Source organism: Rhinoraja longicauda, chromosome 12 (assembly GCF_053455715.1).
Source record: "Rhinoraja longicauda isolate Sanriku21f chromosome 12, sRhiLon1.1, whole genome shotgun sequence".
NCBI lineage: Eukaryota > Metazoa > Chordata > Chondrichthyes > Rajiformes > Arhynchobatidae > Rhinoraja > Rhinoraja longicauda.
This window is the reverse complement of record NC_135964.1, coordinates 2,678,291-2,704,811: the sequence shown is the minus strand read 5'-3', so window position 1 is coordinate 2,704,811 and position 26,521 is coordinate 2,678,291. Positions and strand designations below refer to the sequence as shown.

The 26,521-nt window shown below is 45.5% G+C and overlaps 1 protein-coding gene across 1 annotated transcript; it reads left to right on the top strand.

Moving 5' to 3' along the window:
• Positions 1-1,590: 1,590 nt before the first annotated feature.
• On the top strand, positions 1,591-26,521 carry tmem47 (transmembrane protein 47). Its single transcript, XM_078408881.1, has 2 exons — positions 1,591-1,774; positions 25,384-26,521. Exons 1-2 carry the CDS (start codon positions 1,606-1,608, stop codon positions 25,560-25,562), a joined length of 348 nt encoding a protein of 115 aa, XP_078265007.1. The 5' UTR covers positions 1,591-1,605; the 3' UTR covers positions 25,563-26,521.

The following is a 26,521-nucleotide window of genomic DNA, read 5'->3' as shown; positions in this document are numbered from 1 at the left end:
TCACATTTGTTTTATTTCATATGCTGATTACACCTAATTTTTTAATCGTCAAGCAATTTGTCTGTTAAAAATGGGGAATTGATTTCTGGATTAGCTGCCGACATGTTGAAAAATCGTGTTGAAAATATCTATTTCAGAGATGTGTTGCTGTCATTTCCTCGGTGAGTTGTTCATTATGGAAATAAAAATTATGGAAACGGGCGGCACGGTAGCGCAGCGGTAGAGTTGCTGCTTTACAGCGAATGCAGCGCCGGAGACTCAGGTTCGATCCTGACTACGGGTGCTGCACTGTAAGGAGTTTGTACGTTCTCCCCGTGACCTGCATGGGTTTTCTCCGAGATCTTCGGTTTCCTCCCACACTCCAAAGACGTACAGGTTTGTAGGTTAATTGGCTGGGTAAATGTAAAAAATTGTCCCTAGTGGGTGTAGGATAGTGTTAATGTGCGGGGATCGCTGGGCGGCGCGGACTTGGTGGGCCGAAAAGGCCTGTTTCCGCGCTGTATATATATGATATGATATGATAAAACTGACATTTTCCAAATGTTCATTAAAGCACATCTGAGGAGTGAAAATAGTCATTTCATAAAGGGGAAGACTTAAAGCATCCTCTCTGCTTCAGACAGATCACACGAAACAGCTGATAACTAGTTTCATGCATTTTTATAAGTTAGCGTAAATTGGATACTTTCTGAATTAGTAATACCAGATTTGGTCCACTCCTGTGAAGCACCTTGCCTCTCGCTTGCGGCTGATTTTGTGGTTGGGTTAATCAGTGACTATCATCTGACTAGTATGATGATATCTTGGGCGTTTTTAATCATTTTAACTTTACCTCTTTTGGAGATCATAAGTGATCGGTGCAGAATTAGTCCATCAAGTCTACTCTGACATTCACTCATGGCTGATCTATCTCTCTCTCCTCACCCCATTCTCCTGCCTTCTCCCCATAACCTCTGACACCTGCACTAATCAAGAATCTATCTATCTCTGCCTGAAATATATCCATTGATTTGGCCTCCAGCCTTCTGTGACAAAGAATTCCACAGATTCACCACCTTCTGACTAAAGAAATTCCTCCTCATCTACTTACTAAAAGAACGTCCTTTAATTCTGAGGCGATGACCTCTAGTCCTACACTCTCCAGCTTTTCCCAGCAGGACTCTCTAGCTGGAGAGCTTCAAATCAAGCATATTATACACGTACAGGAATGTACGTATCTGTTTAACCTGCTGAATATTTATTAGATTGCGAACGTGATCTGCATTGGTGGACTACAACCCAAAACTTTGAATTTGGGGAATGGGTATATGTTTCCCTCTACGTGTGACAGATTACCTCTGGAGTTATATGCAGGCAATGAATTGAAAATCCATGGGAAAGAGAAGAAGCATTTATAGGCGGAGGGGGATCCTGTTTGTCGTGTGTGACATTGACAGTCCTACTGCACTATATTTTGCACATTACAGTCTTAAACCTGCTGTTCAAATGTAACAGATTAACAGTGTAGCATATGTTTGTTTTTCCATGTATCCAAATTTGTGCATTCATTTTAGTGAATGGTGTGGGTTTATCTCAGACAATTAACCGTGTCTTTGGGACTCTCAGATGGTACTGTTTATCTTCTATGTTACAGACTGGGAAATTGCCACAGTTGCCTTGCTTCTGACTGGAGCTGCCATCATTCTTGTTGCCTTTCTGGTGGCTTTGATCTCAATATGTCAGGGGACCCGACGAAAGTTCTACAAACCTGTGGCCATCCTGTTATTTTCTGCAGGTAATTTGTTTAAAAACATCTAAATGATATGTCAATGAATCATTTGTGTTGTGTAAAAGGGAGAAAGGAGTTCAATGAAAACATTATAATTTACGTGCAACGCTTATTTCATCAACAAACATAGAAAATAGGTGCAGGAGTAGGTCATTCGGCCCTTCGAGCCAGCACCACCATTCAATGTGATCATGGCTGATCATTCTCAATCAGTACCCCATTCCTGCCTTCTCCCCATACCCCCTGACTCCGCTATCCTTAAGAGCTCTATCTAGCTTTCTCTTGAATGCATTCAGAGAATTAATCTTAATTAATCTTTTCCCTTTCCTCCCCCTTCCTGTGAATTACTTGTGAATCAACCCCCGCTAGCCTGTATCCACCTATCACTTGCCCGTTTATGCCCTGCCCTTCCCTCAACCCCTTGCACTGAATACTTCCTCTCTAGTTTTCCAGTCTAGATGTGTAAGTAAGAACTGTAGATGCTGGTTTAAATTGTAGGTAGACAAAATGCTGGAGTAACTCAGCGGGACAGGCAGCATCTCTGGAGAGAAGGGATGGGTGACGTTTCGGGTCGAGACCCTTCTTCAGTCCGCTGGATTTTCTGGGCCCCCCCTGTGTATCTGAAACAACTCCTGGGGCATGTTGACATATGCCCTTGAATCCAGTATTCAAACTTTGCAGATTATGCAAAATGTATCATGGACATGAACCCAAGAGAAATCAAAGCAAACATATTTGCTTATTCCAGTGGCCATTATTTTATGCCTGTGGCAAAACTGTTGAATAAATTTGTGTTGCATAGTTGGATAATTGTTAAACTATTACATGTGTGGAATTCATTATTTGTTTGCTTTGTAGAAATAAACCCAACCACCGTTTTGCTACATATCAGCAGGGCTCTTAAAATGGGCAAGCATTCCATGTTTCTAAAGTGGCCTTTGAAACCATTCAGAGCTCAACAAACATTTTGTTGAGAAGTTTCACACATTTTCCTTAAGGTTCACATTTTCTCAGTTAAAATATTATCACTAGGCAATACATTCAGGGCAACGTTGAAAGTCCCTTCGAAAGCTGCAAGATTATATTGTTGTTCTTCAGCAATAATTGGCAAAAGAAAACAATGACCATGCCCACGTGGGCTTGCAAGTCAGAGAAGGAGAACAATAGGAAGCCAAATGTCGAACACCCAGCCATTATATGGCAAGTAAGGAATAACAGATGATGAAAGATAGTGAAATCATGCAAAGGGTTGGGGGAGGGGGGGGGGGAAGGAGAGAGAGGGAGGGAGAGGGAGGGAGAGAGAGAGAGAGAGAGAGAGAGAGAGAGAGAGAGAGAGAGAGAGAGAGAGAGAGAGAGAGAGAGAGAGAGAGAGAGAGAGAGAGAGGTCGTGTTTTTCTCTGCTCCGGCGACTGAGAAGTTTTGAAGCAACCTTTCAAGGTTCTTGTCGAAGGAGGAGGAACAGTTGCAGTGAGATTTCATAGTTTGACCGAACGTCGGACTGTGGAAACTTTCCTTTGTTTAAGGATTTCTCCATTTCGTGTGGAATTCCTGAGTTCCTCTGCACCGCGGTGGGAGCAGCCGTGGCTGGCGGATTGCCAAGAGTGCCTGGAGATCGTGGGTAGGAATGATTTCGGTGTCTTTGACATTTATAGCACCGACTCTCTGCCCCAATACCGTTTTGCACAGTGCTGTTGCCTGGGCTTAACGTGAAGAGGGTATCTTTTGCTTCTGTCAGGGCTTTGAAGAGCCATCCAAAAGCTGCTCTGGACTGTGGAGGTGAGCTTGGGGACTTTCCTTTCTCTGGCGGGAGGAAACTGCTTCTGCTGCTCATTCAGACTGTGACTGTCTCTGAGGATCGCTTTTGAGCTGAGGTGCTGCTGTCCCTGGAGCTGAGGTGTGCCACTGTCATGAAGGCGGGGGCTCGGCCTAAGGTTCAGAGCTACGCAGTGGCGGCTTCGACGGCGGCCTCGAGGCCACTCGTGGATGAGCCTCATGTTGACTTGGACTGGGATATTTACGGGATCTCGGTTCAAACCGGGTTCACGTGGAGCAGGGCTGCAATTGCAAAGGGCTTGCATGATCTGTTCAAGAGGGATGTCATTGCCTCTTCCGAGAGTGCAGGAGGGAAGGTTCAGTTGATACTGAAGTCCCGGAAGGATGTGGCCCAAGTGTTGGAGAAGGGGCTCACGGTGGAGGGGGTCCATCTACAGGTGGAACCGTGGGTGTCCAATGTAAAATCGGTTCTCCTACGGAATTGTCCCACGTTTCTCCGGGATGCAAAAATCCTTCCACACTTGATGAAGATTGGGGAGGTGCGGTCTAAACTTACTAGGCTCATGCACCCCGGGAATGACCCGTATGAGAAAGGGGTGCTGAGCTTTAAGAGGCGCGTGTTTATGAAGGTGGAAGTGGGGTTGGGTGCCGAGGGGAGTTTCGCTGTGGAGCATAAGGGTCTCTCCAATCGCGTGTATTGGAGCTGGGGAGAGGCACAGTGTCACGCGTGCAAGGAGTTTGGACATCTCCGTAGAGAGTGTCCCAGGAGCCGGGCCACTGCGAGAAATTCTAACGCAGGGGCCCAGGAATGCAGTGCTGGCCCATCCGGGGCGGCCCTCCAAGCCTCGGTAGCCCGGGGTGGAACTGCTGACTCGGCTGGGGCTGCTGGCTCCGTCTCGGTAACCCGGGATGGCACTGCCAACCCATCAGAGGCTGCAAGTACTACCTTGGTGACCCGGAGCAGTGAGGGCCCCCCCCCCCCCATACCCTGAACCTGTGGAGGTGGTAGATGGCGAGGCGCAGGGGAAGGGTGAAGGGGGGGAGGGAGGTTGGGTGACGCAGAAGGGGAAGACTAAGAATAAGGATAAGAAGAAGGATAAGCCCCTCCAAGGGAATCAATCAACAGCAGATGGGCTCCTGCCCAGTGGGCCCAGTGAAGTCCAGGGCGCACCTGGTTTGGCTCAGCAAGGAGCTGAGGTGAACCGGAAGGGGGCAGGGGGGAGCAAACATGGGAGTAGAAAGGGGGCAGCGGGTGGTGCGGAGGTGGAGGACCCTTCCTCTATGGAGGTCACCGCACCTCCCCCGGTCACCGGGACAAAAAGAAGGCTGTCGGAAAGCGAGGAAGAGCATGAGCGTGGGCCCAAATTAAGGGGGACGGATATTTCGAGACCTTCCACCCCTGTCGAGAGCGGTGACCACGGACTGGTGACTTGTGGGCCGGAGGATGAGCCTCTGTTTCAGGGACCTTCTGCAGGTGTTACTGGGATCGCCTCCCCTGAAACCGTGTCCTCTGGGTTGGTGGCGGCCCCCTCATCTCTGGGGCCTTCCGAGGGAGTCATCTCATCGGGTAGCGGGGTTGATGCCCCTGGGAGTGTGTCCGCTGGGTCGGAGGAGGTCCCCTCGTTTCAGGGGCCTTCTGAGGGTGATGGCACGCCGGTTGATGGGTTTGACTCCCCTGGAAATGTGCTCCCTGGGATGGGGGATGAGCAGAGTCAGCCTGAGGGGGGAGGAGCGGGAGATCAAACGTTCCACTCTGAGCTCTGTATTAGAACCAGTGGAAGTGATGAGGGGAGTGATGCCTCATCGGTTGAGGTAGTAGGGGAGACTCCAAGAACACCTGGGACCCCGGGGGTGCCTGCTGTTTTTTCTTCCCCAGACCCAGAGGTGGGGTGTGATGGGAGAGTGCAGGAGCCTAGCCTTTTACCGGACAGCTTGTTGCTGTCAGAGGCATCGGGACCCTCCCTCGGCATGGATCCTGGGGGTGGTGTCATGCCGGAGGAGGGGGAGAGCGATGGGCTCGGCCTGTGCAGTGGGGTGGGTGAGCTTTCAGCAAGCTGTAGTCCCACAGACTCTGACACTGGCCTTGAGCGATGTGCAGAGGAGGCTGCTGCTCCAGGTGTGAGTGGGTTGGCGGGGCGCCCAGACTTCAGGGCTGTGTTTAACGCAACCCTTATCCGTGAGATTCAGGACTTTCTCAAAACATCTAAAAGTCACAAGACTAAAGTTGAAACAGCGAAGAGGCGGTGGGGAGAGCTGCCAGGATTTATTGAGGATCTTGATAGCATCCTTGGCAGCAAGGATAGTGATATTCCTGCGTCTGTGAGGCATCAGCTTGGGGAATTCTCAAAGTTCCTCAAGGAGGATGGTTCTGCGACCAAGAGCAATGTGAGGAAATAATTCCAACGTGTTTGCAAATTCACAGTAGTTACATTAAATTTAAATGGCAGTAGAGCGAGCTTTCGCAGATTTCAGCATTTACAAGTCCTGAGAGAGGGGAAATACGCGGTGTGTTTTCTGCAAGAGACGCACACTGTTGTCGGTGACGAACCCACCTGGCGACTGGAGTGGGAAGGGGGGGTTTACATGAGCCACCTCAGCACAAACTCGAGCGGGGTGGCTTTTCTGTTGGCCCCGACTTTTCAGCCAGAGATCCTGAAGGTGCAGGAAGTGGTGCCAGGTCGTTTGCTCTATCTGGCTGTGAGTCTGGATGGCATGCCGTTGCATTTTATTAACGTGTATGCCCCCAGCAGCGGCACGATGCAGGCCTGCCTACTTCAGGAGGTGACTGCTCTGTTGAGCACTATTGAAAGAGGAGAGTGTGTCTTTCTGGGGGGAGATTTCAACTGCACACTTGAGGTGCGAGATCGTTCTGGTACTCAGTGTGCCCCCGCTGTAGCAAAGAAACTGAGAGGCTTGCTTGATTCTTTTGAGCTAGTGGATGCATGGCGGAACCTCCACCCTGACTCAAACGCATTCTCGCGGAGGTCTGAGGGGGGCGGTTCCCGCATTGATCGAATGTATATCTCCGGTGCGTTTGTCTCCCGTGTCTCAGCGGCCTCAATGCGGCTGGTGCCATGCTCGGACCACTGTCTGGTGCGCATGGACTTCAATCCGGGGCGCACGCGGGCTGGGTCTGCTTACTGGCATTTCAATAACAAGCTGCTGGAGGATCGGTGTTTCCGGGAGTCATTCAGACGGAGTTGGGTGAAGTGGAGAGAGAGGCAGGGGAGCTTTTCTTCACTTAGGCAGTGGTGGGATGTGGGGAAAGCTCACATCCGCCTCTTTTGTAAGGAATATACGTGGGGGTCGACCGGAAGGCGGGACTCAGCGGTTGAGAGGCTCGAGAGGGAGCTATCGGGGGCGGAGTCTCGCCTGGGTCGGATTGGTGAGGACTCCTGTGAATGGGGAGAGTTTCAGGGGAAGAAGGAAGCCTTGAGGGACCTGCTGCTTGAGCGGTCCCGAGGAGCTTACGTGAGGTCGCGGGTCCAAATGCTGCACGATTTGGACCGAGCGTCACCTTTCTTTTTCTCTCTGGAGAAGGGGCGGGGAGCCCGCAAACAGCTCGTGGAGCTGCTCGCGGATGATGGCTCCTCTGTCACAGATCCAGAGAGGATCAGTGCTTTAGTCCGGTCCTTTTATGGGACCCTGTTCTCCGCAGATGGTTGCAGCGGGGAGGCTCAGCGGGTCCTGTGGGAGGGTCTACCGACTGTAGATAGGGAAGCGTTCGATCTTCTGGATGACTCCTTATCACTGGAGGAGTTGACACGTGCCCTGCACCAGCTCAGGAGGGGCAAGTCCCCTGGGCTGGATGGGTTGACGGTAGAATTTGTTAGAGCCTTCTGGGATGTCCTGGGGGATGATTATATGAAGGTTCTGGGGGAGAGCCTGGCGACCGGGGAGATGCCCCTCTCGTGGCGCAGAGCAGTCGTTGTCCTGCTGCCCAAGAAGGGTGAACTCCGCCTGTTGAAGAACTGGCGCCCGGTCTCTCTCCTCTGTACAGAGTACAAAATCTTTGCACGGGCGATGGCAAATCGCCTAGGCTCTGTGCTGTCTCAACTGATTCACCCTGACCAGTCCTATACAGTCCCTGGTCGGTCCATTCAGGATAACATCCACCTGGTTAGGGACCTGATTTATCTATCTCAGGGCACTGGTCAGTCAGTAGCCTTCCTGTCTCTTGATCAGGAGAAGGCTTTTGACAGGGTAGACCACGACTACCTATTCGGGACGCTGCAAGCGTTCGGATTTGGACCGCATTTTGTAGCCAGGGTCCGGCTCTTGTACGCTGCAGCGGAGTGTCTTGTGAAGGTTAATGGGGTGTTGTTGGCTCCCATTCATTTTGGGAGGGGGGTTCGTCAGGGGTGCCCCATGTCCGGTCAGTTGTACTCGGTCTGTGTAGAGCCATTCCTGTGTCTTCTTCGGAGGAAGCTGACAGGCCTGGCTCTACCAGGTCCGGGGGTGGAAGTGGTTCTTTCAGCCTATGCCGATGATGTGCTCCTTACGTTCACTGACCCTGGTGACCTGCGGAGGATGCGTGACTGCCAGAGGACTTTCTCGGCTGCATCATCCGCCAGGATTAATTGGAGTAAATGCTCTGGACTATTAGTGGGTCAGTGGCAGGTAGACTCCCTGCCGGAGGAGATGGCGATGTATGCGTGGAGCACCACGCACCTCCTCTATCTGGGGGTGTACCTGAGTCCCACTGAGGATGCCTGGCCGGCGAACTGGCAGGAGCTGGAGATGAAAATCGTCGCCCGGCTGGGACGCTGGTCAGGCCTGCTTGGAGTCCTTTCCTTTCAGGGGAGGGTGCTGGTCATAAACCAGCTGGTGGCCTCCATGTTGTGGTACCGGCTGGCTACTCTTGTCCCGCCCTCCATCTTTGCAACTACTTTACAGAAGAAGCTGGTGGACTTCTTCTGGGGAAATAGGAAGCATTGGGTTACCGCAGCAGTCCTGAGTCTCCCGTTGGAGGAGGGCGGCCAATCCTTGGTATGCGTGCGTACCCAGGTGGCGGCTCTCCGTCTCAGGACTCTGCGGAGGTATATGTACACGGAGAACCCCCCCAGGTGGCACGCTCTGGCCACGTATTTTTTTCGTCGGGGTTGTTGCCTACGGGGGGTTTCGCGGCTGCCGGTGGCGGGCATCAGTCGACCCGCCTTACGGGGTCTGCCTAGTTTCTATCGGGACGTGCTTAGAGTGAGGAATTTGGTTGTTTTCAGCCGACGTGTTGCTCCACAAAGGGAGGGGGACGTCGTGGCTGCGGGAGCAGCTGGTCCTCACCCTGTCATGGCGGGTGTCGAGGAGAGGCGTGTGCCTAGAGTAGTTCTGACTGAGCTTACCCCCGCTCCGTCAGATTTGCTCATCGGGCCTAGGCTCCGGGATCTCTCCCGGGCGCCGGCTCCACACAACCTGAGCCGCCTTTCCGAGATGCCCAGCGTGCTGTTTCGTGATGCGAAGAGACGCACACTGTACAGAATGCTCCTGCACATTCTACACCTCCTTGTTTTCGTACACCGCCCTGATACATCTTGGCGGTCTGTGTTACCACCTGAAGACGGGGACGGTCCTCAGTGGGGGGCTCTCTATAAGGGAGTTGTTCCCCTTTACATCGGGGACCTGGGGTGGAGAGTGTTGCACAGAGCGGTGGTGTGTAATAAACTGTTGAGCCGGTTCACGGGCTCGCCGACCGCCTGTATTTTCTGCGGTGACGAAGAGACCGTGTTCCATGTCTATATGGAATGTGAGAGGTTACTGCCCCTGTACCAATATCTGAAGGGGTTGTTCCTCAAGTTCTGGTTACACTTTAGTCCTACGATTCTAGTGTTTGGACACAAGGCAGGGGGTGGGGAGGGTCTTTCGGGGGGGTGGGACCTCCCTGTCGGTTTGCTCTTGGGCCTGGCCAAGTTGGCCATTCGCGGGTCCAGGCAGCGGGCGGTCGATGGTCTTGCCAGAGTCGGCTGCCTTCCCCTTTTCCGGGCCTACGTCCGTGCGCGCGTGACCCTAGAGAGGGAACACGCGGAGACCACGGGGACTATGGAGGCCTTCCGTGGGCGCTGGTCACCGCGGGGGGTTGAGAGCATTGTAAATAATGAAGGCAACATTGTATTATAATGATTATTTGATGACTTGTAACCCCTGAATGTGGTTTTGATGTGATGTATCATGTGAATGTGCTGAATAAAGTCTTTGAAAATGAAAAAAAAAAAAAAAAAAAAGGGAGAGGGAGAGGGAGAAAGGAGACATTTTATAATACTGATATGTCAAAGTAAAGTGAACTAAAGAGAGTAAAAGGAAAAGTGTGTAAGGAATGTAAAACAACATAGAAAAAAGAGACAATGACTTAAGTTATGGGACAAATGTCACCTGAATCTGTGGAGTTTAAGCAACTAAAAGATTATTCAAGCATGTGCAAGGGCAAGCTCTCAGTGCGTCAAAGTCTCCCAAATACTGAAACAAGCCCTTAGCCATCACAGAGCAATAGATGGTTAGGCATTAGTAGTGTTCGGAAGTAAACAGACCAATTCCTGGAACAAGGACAGTGAGGAAGGTATGCAACGTGCAATGACCTGTTAGATCCTAATTGTTGAGATTAACATTATGTTGCCTGTGTTAACCAGTAAATCTCACTGATGTCTAAACAATATGACGATCAGTATGAGAGGCATTGTTATGCTGGGAGCACATCAATAAATACGCTGAAACAAATCTTGGATCACTTGAACTCCATGCAGTCATTTGTCTGTCAAAAGGTTAATTTTTACAACGGGATATAAAACTGGTGAGATTTATTTTCCGCAAATGTTTTGAATCTCTTAAATTTATTCTGCTTCAAGACTCCGGCTTTAAGTCTAATCTCAGAAATACTCAACAGTAGCAAGACCAATTTTGTCCGTTTTAAGCAAATTATCGTTTTGTGTCAAATCGTGAGTGAAATTACAGTTTTGTGTCAGATCCCGGGCAATTTTGTGTCAAAACTTATTTGATACAGGACCTTTACTGCCTTCAAGGAGTGAAGTGATTATGTTGTTAATCCAGGCTGTGTTAAGCGATAGACCCACGAAGGCAGCAGAAACATTCTTTTGTCACGCTGATTAATCTGATGTCACATTTTAATTTTAAAAGAAAGGAACTCTTACGATTTATTTTAATTTATTTGAGTATTTCTTTAATCTTTTTAAATTTTAGATGCTAAATGCCTCCATAATAACACTGACCCAGAATATTAAACTCTGAAAGTGTGGATGTAGGATTGTTATGGGTGGAAATGTTTGCAGTTAGGATCCTCTTCGGCAATCAAAATTTATTGTTTTGAACATTTCCAAAAGGCTTATGCCTTGCAGCCAACCAATTTGACTGGCTCTCTAAATGTTGGAAGCTATCAGGGTCTTTGGAATATGGATCAGGACTGTGATCTTTCAGGATGGTGGTGGGTGAGATTGGAATCATCTGGGTTTAATTGAAAATAAACAGGTACATTTAGGATTTGTGTACAAGTTGTGAATGGCATGATTGTTTGTGTTAAGGAGCAAATGCAGCCTCTTGAGTTTTGGTTAAAAGTGATCAGGATCTTCTGATGAAGCATGAATACAATCTTTGAGGTTTGGATATTCTGGGTTTGGGACAGTATTTAGGTCAGGGAGTGATTGGAGACGTTTGGTTTGGCTTAGGGATGTACATAACATACGGAGTTGGGATCTTCAGGAATTGGATTGAGATTTCAATAAGAGGTTGGGAATTTAGGATTTCAGACAGGGAGTAATTGGATGATCATTGAAGATAGCGATCTGGGTTTGAGAGTGAGTGTGCTCCTCAGGATTTAGATTGGTGTTTGGATTAGGGAATGATTGGGGTTGGAATTGGCAAAGACTGGACTTTCAGGGACAGGTTGGCATCATTGAGGTTCGGATCAATGGATGAGGTGCAGCTGATTGTGAGATCTGTTTGGATAGGTTAAATATGTTTGCTTGCTTGGCCATAATGTCTACTCCCTCTTGCCCAAAAGCAGTCAATTACAGCATTTAGCTAATGCTTTTGACCTTTCATATGGATTTCCTGAGTATCTGGACACTCCACGTTTTACCCAAGTGTTTAAAATTCCATTCGCTCACCATTTTATTGTATTTATTTTTCACTTGCATTTTTGCTTTTGGTTACACTTTTTGAAACAACATTGCAAGTATGTTTGCAATTTGGTCCTTTACATTCCCTTTCTGCAATGCTTGGCCTTCTCCAATATTCCAGCTTTGCATTATTTATTGAAATCTGCTATCACATTTCGTTTCGAGCTTCACTTTGTTTGTTTCAATCTGATATTTTCTTTACTTTTATTAATAATTCCTGAAATGGGCCCTGCTATTTTGATGCAGCTACCTCTTTGTGCAATTGTTCCATATTGTTTGATTTAGTTGATTGACTTATTTATTATTAAGGAAGGTAAAATGACATGAAAACAATCATATCTTTGCAATCCCTTTAATTCCAATGTTTGCTCATTTCTCCCTTGAATGAGGCTGTGTTTTCCTTTTCACTGACTTGGTACTGCCTGTAAATTCTAACAGAACCTATTCATATAGTTTGTATTAAAAAGTATTCAACTGTACTGCAGGAGCACCTGAGCAAGCAGCTGTCTGAAGTGACGGGATCAGTTTCAGTGACTGACATGTACAGGGAGGTGAATAATTCATTACTCAGCTATTTAATGACCAATTTCTTTTCTGGATGAGAGATTACGTTTTGCTGCCAATGCGGTTTTCAAATTGCCTATCAGCGATGCAGCAATTTGCTTGTAATGGAAATAGATCTAAGTTTTATATATTAAAGCGGTTTGCACTTGTGAAGGGAAATATGCAGAATTTGAATTGGATTGCAATATACGTTAAAAAAAAAACCCGTGGATAAATTGGTAATGGTAGCAAAGTTATGAGAAGTATCGTGACCAAATTGTAGATTGTAGTCAGTGGGCCGGATCACTGACTATGGCAGCTATGTCTTTCCTGTGGGTCACTTTCATGGATTCACATTGCACAGGTGTTGGGGGTCGGAAGCGTGGGTATCTGGCCTGCCACTACCGGACGTGTCACAGAGCCCATGAACAGTTGTTGATGGTTCCAAGCTGAGAGGTCAAATACACTTGGCATCCCCTAAGCTTTATGCCGCAGAAGCCCTCCGTAGCCTCATTCAGAGGTTGAAAATCCTCATGACAAAGACGAAACGTTTTCCTTTTTTGTCATTGCACTTCATATTTATGTTTTCAGTTCATTGTCAGCAGTTTAATCTAGAGTCACAGAGCTATATGGCTCAGACACGGGTCTTTTGCTTCAACTAGTCCGTACGCACCAAATTGTCCAACCAAGCTAATCCCATGTGTTTGCCCCAGGTCCTGATCCTCCAGACCTATCTTATCCATGGGCTTGTCCAAACATCTTTTGAATGTCATCATTTTACCTGCCTCTACCACTTCTTGTGGCAATCGTTCTAAATATGCACCATCCTATGCATGGAAAAATTGTCCCTAGGTATATTTGTACGTATTTTAAATGTTTATATTTTATTTGCAATTAAAAAATAAATATTATATCGTGTAAGTAAATATATTACTAGTATTTCTGATAACCTTATAATCAGAGTGAATTAAAGATAGTTGAAAGGGCATTTGACAACACAAGCTGTGAGAAGTCATCAAGGTTATCCATAGCTTAGTCCTCGTGTTCTCCCACCCAAGCCTAGATGCTTCTAATGAACCATTCTGCCTCACAAGATGACTGCCGTGGCAAGGTTGTGATAACATTGTGAGCTGTCCAGTTGCAAAAGGAATGTATATTGGAGGGCTAGTCGGCACATGGTTAGATCATGATTAATTCTCACTTGCGTTATTCGAGTCAGGAAACATCAATCATTTTTTAATCTTTTAAACAATCGTAATTTGCTTCTAACCTATCAATGCAGCAGATGACACTTCACAAGTTACAAAAAAAATTCCCCAATTACCTCAGGGATGCAAAGCTATTTTGACAAATTGGCAATGAGAAGTGAAAGGCTGAAAATGTATATGCCAGTGGTGCAGCTGGTAGAGCTACTGCTTCACAGACTAGAGATCTGGGTTTGATCCTCCCACACTCCAAAGACGTACAGGTATGTAGGTTAATTGGCTGGGTAAATGTAAAAATTGTCCCTAGTGGGTGTAGGATAGTGTTAATGTACGGGGATTGCTGGGCGGCACGGACTTGGAGGGCCGAAAAGGCCTGTTTCCGGCTGTATATATATGATATGATAGATATGATGATATTGCCTGTGCAGAGTTTGCACATTCTACCTGTGATCATGTCGGTTTTCTCCGGGTGCTCCAGTTTCCTTCCACATCCCAAAGGCTTGCAGGTTTGTAGGTAAATTGCTCCTAGTATGTATGGAGTGGGAAGTTAGGATAGCATCGAACTAGTGTGAATGGGTGTGAATGGTTGGAGTGGAATCGATGGGCCCCTAAGAGCCTGTTTCAATCCTGTATCTCCAAACTAAACAATTACTCAGATGATTTCTTCTCTAGCACCTACAGTGCCAGTCAGAGGTACTTATTTCACAAAATGCTGGAGTAACTCAGCAGGTCAGGCAGCATCTCAGGAGAGAAGGAATTCCTGAGATGCTGCCTGACCTGCTGAGTTACTCCAGCATTTTGTGAAATAAATACCTTCGATTTGTACCAGCATCTGCAGTTATTTTCGTACTGTGCCAGTCAGAGGAACGGTTCAAAGGTAGACCACTCTCCAACTATGATCTTTCAAATTTGCTGCTCCTCCCTTTCCTTGCCATTATTCATGCTAGTTGTCTGTGCCTGAAAAGATACAGTAGCTTACAATTATATGTTTAATAATTTATTAGTTCAGCCCCATAGCTTTTCATTCTATGTCACCCAGGGTAATTTAGCACATTTTGTTTAAGTGCCAGTGTTCATTACATTTGAAATAGATACATTTGTTTAAAAAAGATTTACTAACCTTTCAGAATATTAATGTCCTATCATGGGGGAAAATGGAGCATAGTGGCAAATGTAGTAATGTATAATATTCTCAATGAAAAAGATTGCTTTTGGCTCCAGTAAGGTTTTCTGTGAGGCAAAGTTTTATCTCGCGTGAAGCACTGCTTTATTTCGTAAATTAAACATTTCAGGAATCTATACTTTTTGCCTTGGTGATTTTCAAACTCTTCTCTGTAATAGGGTTTTAGAGGGATCTCTAAAAATATTGACACCCTTTCAGGGAAATATTGAGGCACCAAAAAATAATTCGAATCTATTCAAAGAAAGAGAAAGATATTGCTTAAGTGTTAAATTGACAGCCAATTTTCCCTTTTTTCCCAAAATTTCTATGGTCTGTGGTTTCCTGTGCTGGTAGTCTGGTATTAATGGTACAGTTTATGATGTAGATCAAAGCTTGCTGATGCTTCATACGTAGCTGTGTAAGTGAAAACTTACGTCCAAAATAAATAATTATTTTGCAGTTCGAGTTCCACATAACATTAAAAGAAACGTGTTTCACTATGATCTTCTGAAGTGTCAGATGCCAAATGCTTCTTTTAATAATTTATTTGCCAGTCTTCCTTGAAGTCTTTCTTTTAATCTCAGTTGTATAGATGATTGGAAAAGCCATTTTCTCCTCCTCTCTTGGATTGTCAGTGTACGATTGTAAAGAAAAGATTTTATCCACGTATCTTTAGTGCAAACATCAACCCCTTTAACAGTAAGAAATCCTACAAAATGGTACCATCAGCTCAAAATATATATTCAACTGTGGAAGAAATTGAAAATGATAGTTGACAGATTATTTTCCACTGTTCCAGTCACAGTTTTATCATTCTAGTATTGCTTAATGATTCACCTCAACGCAATGAGCTGTCAGTTGTTGATAAAGAACTGAACTTCAATTACCTAGCCAGCACACACCAAAATAAATGCATGTTATAAAGTTTTGTATTATATGTCAAGTTAAATGCAGCGGAGTCAGGGGGTATGGGGAGAAGGCAGGAATGGGTACTGATTGAGAATGATCAGCCATGATCACATTGAATGGCTTGAATGGCGGTGCTGGCTCGAAGGGCCGAATGGCCTCCTCCTGCACCTATTGTCTATTGTCTATTGTCAGTCATGTCAAGGTTCTCCTCAACATTTCACTAGAACACGATGGAAACTATAACGTCCACTCCATTCCACATGTAACATGCCTATTAATTGGCCAATACTCAAGGATCAGTTGACATCACTAAATCTCGAGTGACAACAGATGGACGATCAGCTTCTCAGTGGAACTACATACACAGCCATTTTCTAACAATAATGAATGGATAGATGAGTGAGTTATTTTCAAGAGTTAGATAGTTTAAAAAAATATTTTTTTCAATAAATGATTACCCAGAATTTCCATTTAAAAAATAAGTGATGGAGGAACTCAACAGTTCATGCAGCATCGGTGGAGGAGAATAAACATAGTTTCAGGTCGAACCTTTCAGATTTAGGTCTAATGGTTGATAGACAGAAACTAAATGATCATATAATATGTCATGCCTTAAAGTTTGGGTACCCTTTGCTCAAAGTAATAGTTTCACAATCCCGTTGTACAAAACATTTGTCGCATTTAGGATGATAACTATAAACCTTTCAATCAATAAATTGGCTTAAGGATATGTCCTGTTTTATAAATAAAGTTTCAATTATACTATAAAAATAAGTGACTTTGCTGAGTACCAGTACCATTCACGTCCTGCAGCAAACGTGAATCACTGACAAATTAGAAACTGTGAACTGCCATGGTAGCTCAGAGATCCCACTAGACCATACCAATGAGTCTAAATTGCGTAGAGCATTGTGCTGATCTGCAAAAAGCAGACATAATTTGTAATTTGTCAGTGAATGGTTATTTCAAGAAAATTTGCGGGGCAAGGTGAATAAAATATATTTCACTGGATCAGCATGCCTTAAACTAAATCTGAAGTGGTGAGGTTCAATTTGTTCCACAGCACTGAGTCCATGTCACTTCAGTCCTCTGCAGTAATATGGCCCAGCTGTTGCATTGAATTGATGGCACGCCTCTGTTAAAGTGCCACCAGATTTGCAATTCCCATGCTTGCAGATGTGAATGCTGAAATCCTAAACTCACTCACCACCCTTCACCTTTTCAATGCTGCAATTGAATGTTGGACTCCTTGAAGGATGTGGAAGGGCTTTTTCCCAGCAATTGCACTGAGGAATTCATCTTTTGAATTGGGTCAGACCTTTCACCTCTGTTTAATCGGGGAATGGCTCTGACACCAAGACAGGGGTTGGCAGAAAATTCTAGGCCTGTGCCCCTGAGTACTTCTTTGTTGTACCTCTGAAAGTTTCTATCTTTGAAATCTTCAAGTTCAAAGAAACGGGTTGAATCATGGTTCACATTCCTTTTAAGATTGAATATGTTAACCTTGGATGCTGAGTTTTGAATAGTGATATAATAAATGTGGAGCCATGAGCCTGATAATAATAGCTGAATATGCACTCAGTTTGAACCTATTCAGTTTAATGCATGGATCTTGTAATTCCACTTTCCCTTCTCAGTCACTGTTTCACGGTAAAATGGCACTGCTGAAAATATGACTGAGAGGTTGAGGAGCATCCTAATGAGTTTACGCATGTTCGATGAGTTGCCGCATTGAGTAATCAGCAGCCTTGATGCACTCTCTCAAACAGCTACGAGCATGTGTATGGACAGAACAGCTGGGCTTGCAGCAGCTGGTCAGTCAGGATTCTGTCTAGGTTCTACTCTAAACTGGTATGGGACAGATCGTGTTGTTTCTGAAGACTCAGGTGTTAGATTACAGGAGGAATGTATGTGATTAGTTCACTCCAGATTGATACTAGCATCAACACAAGGTTCTCCACCTCCCACTGTCCCTCCTTGTAATGTAACATGGTACCCGGGGAAACATCTTATTTATTTTTGTTTAAGCCACGTTATCAACTGCATTCAAGGGAAAATGACCATACGATGAGTCATGTATTCACAAAATGCTGGAGTAACTCAGCAGGTCAGGCAGCATCTCAGGAGAGAAGGAATGGGTGACGTTTCGGGTCGAGACCCTTCGAAGGGTCTCGACCCGAAACGTCACCCATTCCTTCTCTCCCGAGATGCTGCCTGACCTGCTGAGTTACTCCAGCATTTTGTGAATAAATACCTTCGATTTGTACCAGCATCTGCAGTTATTTTCTTATACGATGAGGAAAATAACTTCTGATTTTAACTCTGGAATTAACCCGCATGATTAAGGTTACAGAGCTCGAGAATCAACTTTCAATATTTTATTATATCCAGGAGAATAATATTTTTGCACTTTTCTCCAAGACTCCATGAAACAAATTACAATTTATATTTATAAAATCGCCATGGTTATTAATAGATTGTGACTATTTTTATGCGATATGGTGTCTTTATTTTAGGGATGCAAGTCAAGGGATAAGAGAAAAATATGTTGGAAGATGTCATTCAGTCGTGGAGGCTCCTGTGGCTAAATGGTTAATTCTAGGTCATAATGTTCATACATTGGTGAGATCTATGTCCATGCAAAGTCCCTGCAACTTACTGTCTGAACAGATTTTGCCTTCTTTTCCCCTTTGCTCATCAGTTGCCTTCTCACAGTCTCCTCGTGTATTGATTGTTCCAGAACTTGTGCCTGAACATCACTGGCGTGTATGGCGGTATGGTGTGTGTGTCCAGCCACACAGCCCACTGTCCACTCAGATCCCAATCACTCCGTCCTGTGCATGAGGCTGGTATCAATCTGAAGTGGACTATCACGTAGATTCCTCCTTTAACTTCAACACCTGGGTCTGCAGAAATACTGACCATGTAACTGGCTACGGGGAGTGAAATCACCAACATCATGGCCTGGTGCCTGGAGTGTCAGAAAGAGATCAGGCCTTGCAGATTGGAAGGGGGACAGGGGGAGATTGAAAATGATATTCAAGGGCTGGGTGCAAAATCAGTGAGTCAAAGCATCCACCACAAGTGGTTTGGAGCAATTATAAGGGGTTGCTGCCTCGTGATGGTTGAAAGTCCATGTATAGTTAAAGACTTGCCAACAATGGGTGGTACGGGACAACTGGGCTGCGGTGGTGGGGTTAATTTGTTCCACAGTCCTGAATGCACGTCACTTCAATCGTGCCACACAGGCCAGGATTTTCTGGCCAGCAGCAAAACGACAGTAAACCCTACTGGGCTCAAAGACCCACTGATCACCATGATGTGGAGTTCCACTTTACTGGAGGCATCTCTGGTATTCATCAAAGAGGCGGCACATTGCGGAGCTGGTAGAGCTGCCGCCTCACAGTGCCAGAGATCCAGGTTCAATCCTGACCTTGGTTGTTTAAATGAATTTAAGAGAGAGTTAGATAGAGCTCTAGGGGCTAGTGGAATCAAGGGTTATGGGGAGAAGGCAGGCACAGGTTACTGATTGTGGATGATCAGCCATGATCACAATGAATGGCGGTGCTGGTTCGAAGGGCCAAATGGCCTCCTCCTGCACCTATTTTCTTTGTTGTCCGTGTGGATTTGTACGTTCTCTCTGTGACCTTGTGGGCTTTCACCGAGTGCACCACCTTCCTCCCACATCCCAAAGACCTGTGATTTTGTATGTTGATTGGCCTCTGTAAATTGGCCCTCATGTGCAGGGAGTGGATGAGAAAAGTGGGATAGCAGAGAGGTATGGTGAATATGTGGTCGATGGTGGGCGTTGCTGAGGGGTCTGTTTCCGAGCTGTATCTCTAAACTAAACTAAAAGTGACGCAATTAACAAACTGCGCAGCCAATCACATGGACGTATCGTCCAGACATCAAACCAGGAAGCAAAAACATTTTTTAAACAGAATTTTATCAAGAATTAAGTAATAGTTGGAACATATCTATGAAATTGTATTAGCAGGAAAAGCAGTTTACATTCTAAAATGGGAAATACAATTTTAATCAATTTTTAAATCATGTAGCTTTCAAATATTTATGCATATGAATTAGACTTGACATATAAAATCTAGTTTAAAGCCTAGATTGATTGTTCAGCAATAACTGTGTTAAACCAAATGTTTTATCATGGCAACATTTACAGGATTTTCTTACTCTAGAAAAGTTTGTTATTTGCTCAGGCTTACTGCCTACATTGCAGAAGAGTTTAGCTGCACATTTAAAAGCATCAGCACCTTCTAAATGTTTACACTTAATCACACAAGCAAGCTTCAGAAGTTGCTGTTTTAAAGTTTTAAACATAATAGTGAGCATTAACAACCTCGCTGTGGTGATTGCACATTCTGGGCAAAGAGGACTAATGCAGAAGTAAAGACAGGTCCTTTGAAAACAACCACCTCTCAATAGAACACAAGGTGCTGGAGTAATTAAGCGGGTCAGGCAGCATCTTTACAATATATCTTTATTGTCATTGTACAGGGGTACAACGAGATTGGGAATATAGACAGGTGATGTTTTGGGTCAGGCCCCTTCTTCATACTTTTCTTCACTGCTTAATACATGTAGACTTTTGTTATTTTGTACAGATTAATATTAAATATAAACATACACATTTGTGGATAAGGATTTTTCAATGCTTCATAAATGTAAGCCTTTATGTATTTTCACTGCTGTCGTCTGCAAGTCTCTAACGCAAGGCCATTATTTACGTAACATCTCCGAAATATTAAATCATCACATGGTTCACCTGCACAAAACTCGGCCTCCAGGGGGTGTGAGAGGATTTGGTCGACATGACTGAAGGTGTGGTTTTGAAGAGGTATTAGGAGATGTGGGAAGATGTAAAGGTGAATTGCTTTGTGAAAGGTTTTACTATTGATCACCAAGACCACTGAAGGCTGAGGAATCTCAGTGTGCAGATGGAAAGAGAAAACAGGGAGATGGGACAGTGAAGCACTTGCATGCTGTGATGTTGGGATAGATGGGATTAATGGAGTTAACATATGATGAGGGTTTGAAGGCACTGGGCCTCTACTCGCTGGAGTTTTGAAGGATGGGGGGAACCTCATTGAAACGTACCGAATAGTGAAAGGCCTGAATGGAGTGCATGTGGAGAGGATGTTTCCACTAGTGGGAGAGTCTAGGACCAGAGGTCATAGCCTCAGAATAAAAGGATGATCCTTTAGGAATATGATGAGGAGGAATTTCTTTAGTCAGAGGGTGGTGAATCTGTGGAATTATTGCCACAGAAGGCTGTGGAGGCTAAGTCAATGGATATTTCTAAGGAAGAGATAGATATATTCTTGATTAGTAAAGGCGTCAGGGCTTATGGGGAGAAGGCAGGAGAATGGGGTTAAGTGGGAAAGAGAGTTCAGCCATGATTGAATGGTGGAGTAGTTTTGATGGGCCGATTGGCCTAATTCTGCTACAATCACTTGTGAACTTATGAATGATGGAGGAAAGGATAAATCCATGTACGTGAGGAAGCAAAGTTTGAACTGACCCAGATCACTAGCAAATCAAGGTTATTGAAGGTAGTGAGTGGGGTTTAGAAGTGCAGTGCTTAAGACATGCATGGAAAATGTAAGTGGACCTCGGGAATAAGGTACAATTAAAACTTTGATGGAGATAAAATCTGGTCTTCCGACAATGGTGAATGTATGAATTTTAGGCATATCTTTGGCTAAATTTAATATGGTGAATTATGCACAGCCTCAATCGATCTGGACAAGTAATTTGGACTGAAATGAGACTTATGGGCTAAGATACAGAATGTTTAACAGAGGTTAATAGGACCATTTTTCAGTCAGACCTTGGCTAGGAAGGATCTCGATTATTCATAAAAAGAAACCACAGTGCTTACTGTGGGAGGTGTGTTGGTTACAAGGAAGAAGAGAAACATAAAAACGTAGAAAATAGGTGCAGGAGGAGGCCATTTGGCCCTTCGAGCCAGCACTGCCATTCATTGTGATCATGGCTGATCATCTACAATCAGTAACCTCTCCCCTCACTCATCCGAACAAGATGGACGCCGTTAGCAAGGCCACCGCCCGCCCCACTCCTCTCTCCCCTCTCCCCTCACTCTCCCCACTCTCCCACACCCGGGGGACACTCCGAGCAGGAGGGAGGTGATCGGTCTGATGGTCCACTCATCCTTCCCTTCCATCTGTTTAACCCACGGCGTCCTCGAGTCCCCGCTCCCGCCCGGGCCCAGCGCCCCGCACCATCACCGCACACAAGGGGACAGTGGGGGTGGGGGGCAGGGGAGGGGGAAGGGAGGTGGAGGGGAAGTGGGCCAGTGGGGGTGTGGATGAGGGGAGAGTGGGGGGAAGGGGGTGGGGGAGTAGAGAGTGGGGGGAAAAGGGTGGTGGGGGAAAGGGCAGGGAGGGAAAGGGGGGTGGGGGAGAGTGAGAGTGGGGGTGGGGGGAGGGAAGATTGGGATGGGGGGGTGATTGGGGTGCGGGCAGGGAGGGTGGGGTTCGAGTGGGGGTGAAGGGAGGGGGTGGGGGGAATACGGGTGGGGTGGAGGCAGGGCTGGGGAAAGTGGGGGTGGGGGCAGGGGAGGTGCAAGTGGAGGTGCGTAGGGGGATGGAGTGGGTCAGTGGGGGGAGGAGGGGGGTAAGGGGGATTGAGTCCTCACAGCGCGGGGTGCGGCTCGGCTGCGGGGCCTAACATCGCCCGGTGCGGCTTGGCCGCGGGACTTTACATCGCCCGGTGCGGCTTGGCCGTGGGACTTTACATCGCCCGGTGCAGCTCGGCCGCGGGACTTTTCATCGCTGGTGCGGCTCGGCCGCGGGACTTAACATTGCCCGGTGCGACTCGGCCACGGGACTTAGCTGCGTAAGGCTTGATCGCGGGGCCTTTCATCGCCCGGCTCGGCCGCGAGACGTTTCAGCGCCCGGTGCGATTTGGCCGCGGGGACTTCCATCCCCTTGCGGGGACTGTGCGGGTCGGTCGGGGACGAGCTGTCTGTCCGTGGGCGTGGGGAAGAGAGTGGAAGTTTTGTTGCCTCCATCACAGTGAGGGGGTGTTTGGAGTCACTGTGATGGACGTTTGTGTTGGGGTCATGTGTCTTGTGTTCTTTTTTTATGACTGCTATGTAGTTTCGTTCGGTACCTCGGTACCGAATGACAAATAAAGCTCTGTTATACTGTTATAAAGCTATGTCCTCTCAGATTTTACATATCCATCCTGGGAGAAAGGTTCTGACCGTCTACCCTATCTGTGCCTTTCATAATTCTTTTATACTTCGATCAGGTATCCCCTCAATTTGCAACATTCCAAGAAACAAATCCAAGTCTGTCCAACCACTCTGATCTGCAAATACCCCATAATCCAGGTATCATTCTGTAAACCACCTCTTCACTAAAGCCTGCTCATCCTTTCATATTATGACAACCAAAACTGAGATCAATACTCCAAATGTGGCCTTATAAAAGTCACATTAGGCTGCATCATGACTCCTGACTCTTGTACTCAACACCCTGACACACATACACCCTGACACACATGCCTCCTTTACCAATCTATTTCTTTGTTGCCATTTTCAGGGAGTTATGGCCTTCAACTCCAAGATTCCGCTGCCCACCAATGCTGTAAGGGTCTTGCTATTAATTGTATATTTTCCCTTTGCGTTTGACCTCCCAAAGTGCAACACCTTATACTTGAGTATGGGAGCAGGGAGGTTCTGCTGCAGTTGTACAGGGCCTTGGTGAGACCACACCTGGAGTATTGTGTACAGTTTTGGTCTCCTAATCTGAGGAAAGACATTCTAGCCTTAGAGGGAGTACAGAGAAGGTTCACCAGATTGATCCCTGGGATGGCAGGACTTTCATATGAAGAAAGACTGGATAGACTAGGCTTATACTCGCTGGAATTTAGAAGACTGAGGGGGGATCTTATTGAAACATATAAAATTCTTAAGGGGTTGGAGAGGCTAGATGCAGGAAGATTGTTCCCAATGTTGGGGAAGTCCAGAACCAGGGGTCACAGCTTAACGATAACGGGGAAGTCTTTTAGGACCGAGATGAGAAAACATTTCTTCACACAGAGAGTGGTGAGTCTGTGGAATTCTCTGCCACAGAAGGTAGTTGAGGCCAGTTCATTGGCTATATTTAAGAGGGAGTTAGATGTGGCCCTTGTGGCTAAAGGGATCAGGGGGTATGGAGAGAAGGCAGGTACAGGTTACTGAGCTGGATGATCAGCCATGATCATATTGAATGGTGGTGCAGGCTCGAAGGGCCGAATGGCCTACTCCTGCACCTATTTTCTATGTTTCTATGTTTCTATACTTGCTTGAATTAAACTTCATCTGCCATTTCTACGCCAATTTCTGTAGATGATCTATATCCCACTGTATACTTTGATAGCCTTCCTCACAGTCCGTGACCCTGGTAAATGTGGTCTCATCTGCAAACTTACTAACCAACCCATTTATGTTTACGTCCAAGTCATTTATATATCACAAACAACAGGTGGGCCCAGCACAAATCTTTGTGGATCTCCACTAGTCATAGACCTCCGACTAATATAGTTGGGCTGAGGGACGTACCCTGAATGCCTAGTGAGCAAGCAAGTAGAAAAAAGGAACTGCAGATGTTGGTTTACAAAAAAAGACTAAAAATGCTGGTTCGGCAGCATCTTTGGAGAAAGCCAGTGGATTGGATTTGTTTGAATGTGTAGGAAGGAAATGCAGATGCTGGTTTACAACAAGGATACACGCAAAATGCTGGAGTAACTCCTCAGGTCAGGCAGCATGTCTGGAAAAAAGGAAAAGGTGTCGTTCCGGGTCGAGACCCTTCTTCAGACCATTTACGCATTTGTTGGAATATGGGGTCCAAAGCAAACTACCTCAGGATGAACACATCAGGCAAAGCTCCTGGATAATTGGAGCTGAACATGAAAATTTTTGCCAGTTATCACTTTCAACAATGTGATCAGTAAATGGGAGCCTTTCTTTTCAGGAAGATATTCAGGTATGTCCGTGGAGTGCCACATGGTAGCACTGCATTGCACTGACTCTCCAGGAAGCTTCCCAACTGGACAAATCTGCAAAGACACAATATGGGCCATTGTTTCCTCAGGAGAATATAACTCCAGTCTCCTTAAATAGTAAAGATCTACGAGACTCCATTTGCAGCAGTGACCTGTGGACTGTGGCATGTGTCATTTATCAGCTGCCGCCTGGAATAATCGTGAGGTTGAGAAGTTCAGGATGACTGTGATCCTTGCTTCAGCAGGCAGCGGTATCCAGGCAAGGGTATGGCTGCAGCTTTATGGTGATATATCTCTGCCTTGGAAAACAATTCATTTTGGAAGCATTGCTGCCCAGATGGGTGGAGGTAGGAGACGTTTTGGGAATGACCTGTGCAGGATAGGCGACGCAGTGCAAAGTCTTCGATGTGTTTTTGATAAATAACTATAAATATTAAAAAAGAATATGGGCTGCACGTTTTTTTAAATCGTTTTGTATGATGTACTTCTAGCATTCAATGAAGGGACTGAAAGAAGGGTTAATAATTTTTTTTTGGAAAATGTTAAAAATATCCAACAAGTCAGCTAACCTCTCCAGAAACATTAACTCTGGTTTTTTTTCTCTCCACAGATTGATGTGCTGAGTAACTCCAACATTGTATGCATTTGTTTATGATTTCCACCCTTTGCAGTGTTTTGCACTTTAATTTCCAGTTTGCAATTTTAATTATGTTTGCAATATTGAAATATTTACTCATTTAATTACTACTGCAAAGGAAAGGTGTGAGGCAGATTGGACATGACTGGAGGACTAAGAACCTGCAATCATAAATGTTTTCAGAGTTTACTTTTGTTGTCAAAGAAGCACATGTTTTAATCACATGTTTTCCTTCACAGTCGTTCTCCAAGTTTGTGGACTCGTTTTGTACCCGATCAAATTTGTGGAAACAGCTACGATGCGAACATATCATGAGTTCAACTGGGGTTATGGCATTGCCTGGGGAGCCACCATTTTCTCACTTGGGGGAGCAGTACTTTACTGCTTAAACCCAAAGAACTATGATGACTACTACTAGAGAAGAACTAATTCCACCGAACATAGGCTCGCCACTTTTGCTAATGTTCTGCTCTCTAAGTTGAAATGTGGTATTTTAACCTGTTCTCTCAATGCACTATCCACTTTGGCTGTAATGAAGATAAATGCTTTAACTCCTGCACCATAAATATGGAACTCTGGAAAAAGTCATGGCTGACATTTTGTATATTGGCAGTTTCCCATACAGTGTGTTGGAATGCAAAATTCTGATAGTTTCATATCAGCTGGGAAGAATCGCGGGAAAAAACTTGGTGTGCAGTGAAGAATATGAATCAAAACTACTCTTGCGAGAATGTTCAATTCAGTTTGCTGCTGGAATAGAACTGGCCCTGAGTATGATGGACATGTGTTTCCGATATTGAAGTTGAGAATTAATGCCTCATCTTGTAATTGGATGGAGTATGTTAACTGCTGATTATTCTGTCGTAAATCAAGAAAAAGTGCATGCTTTGCATCCATTTTCAAAAGCTCAGCAACATCTTTTGTAAAATTCCACCATCCTGATGCAGAATAGAAATATATTACTCCTGTCTCTAATTATTTCAGAGAACTGGGAACATAACACTGTTGTAAAGTTGTACTGAAGTTCCATTTGCATCATTCAATTAAAACTGCAGCATTTTCTTTATCATTTTCCTATGCCTACAGAGGAATTTTATGAAATATCTTTTTTTTAAAAGCATAGCAAATGTCTGTGTACTTAGATACCCACTAGATATAGAGTTACAGATGAGCTTTTTATTGAGTTGAGAATCTAGAAAAGACCTTATATGCTATTGTAAACATTCTAATTTATTTGAGCAACTACTGTATTTTTATATAGACCTCTGCACACTGTTTCCTGTATGATGTATACTATTCCTTATACTGTGCCCAAAAAGTTATTTTGACTTATATCTAAAATAAATTCCATATTTCCAGCAATTTGTTATTTCCTTC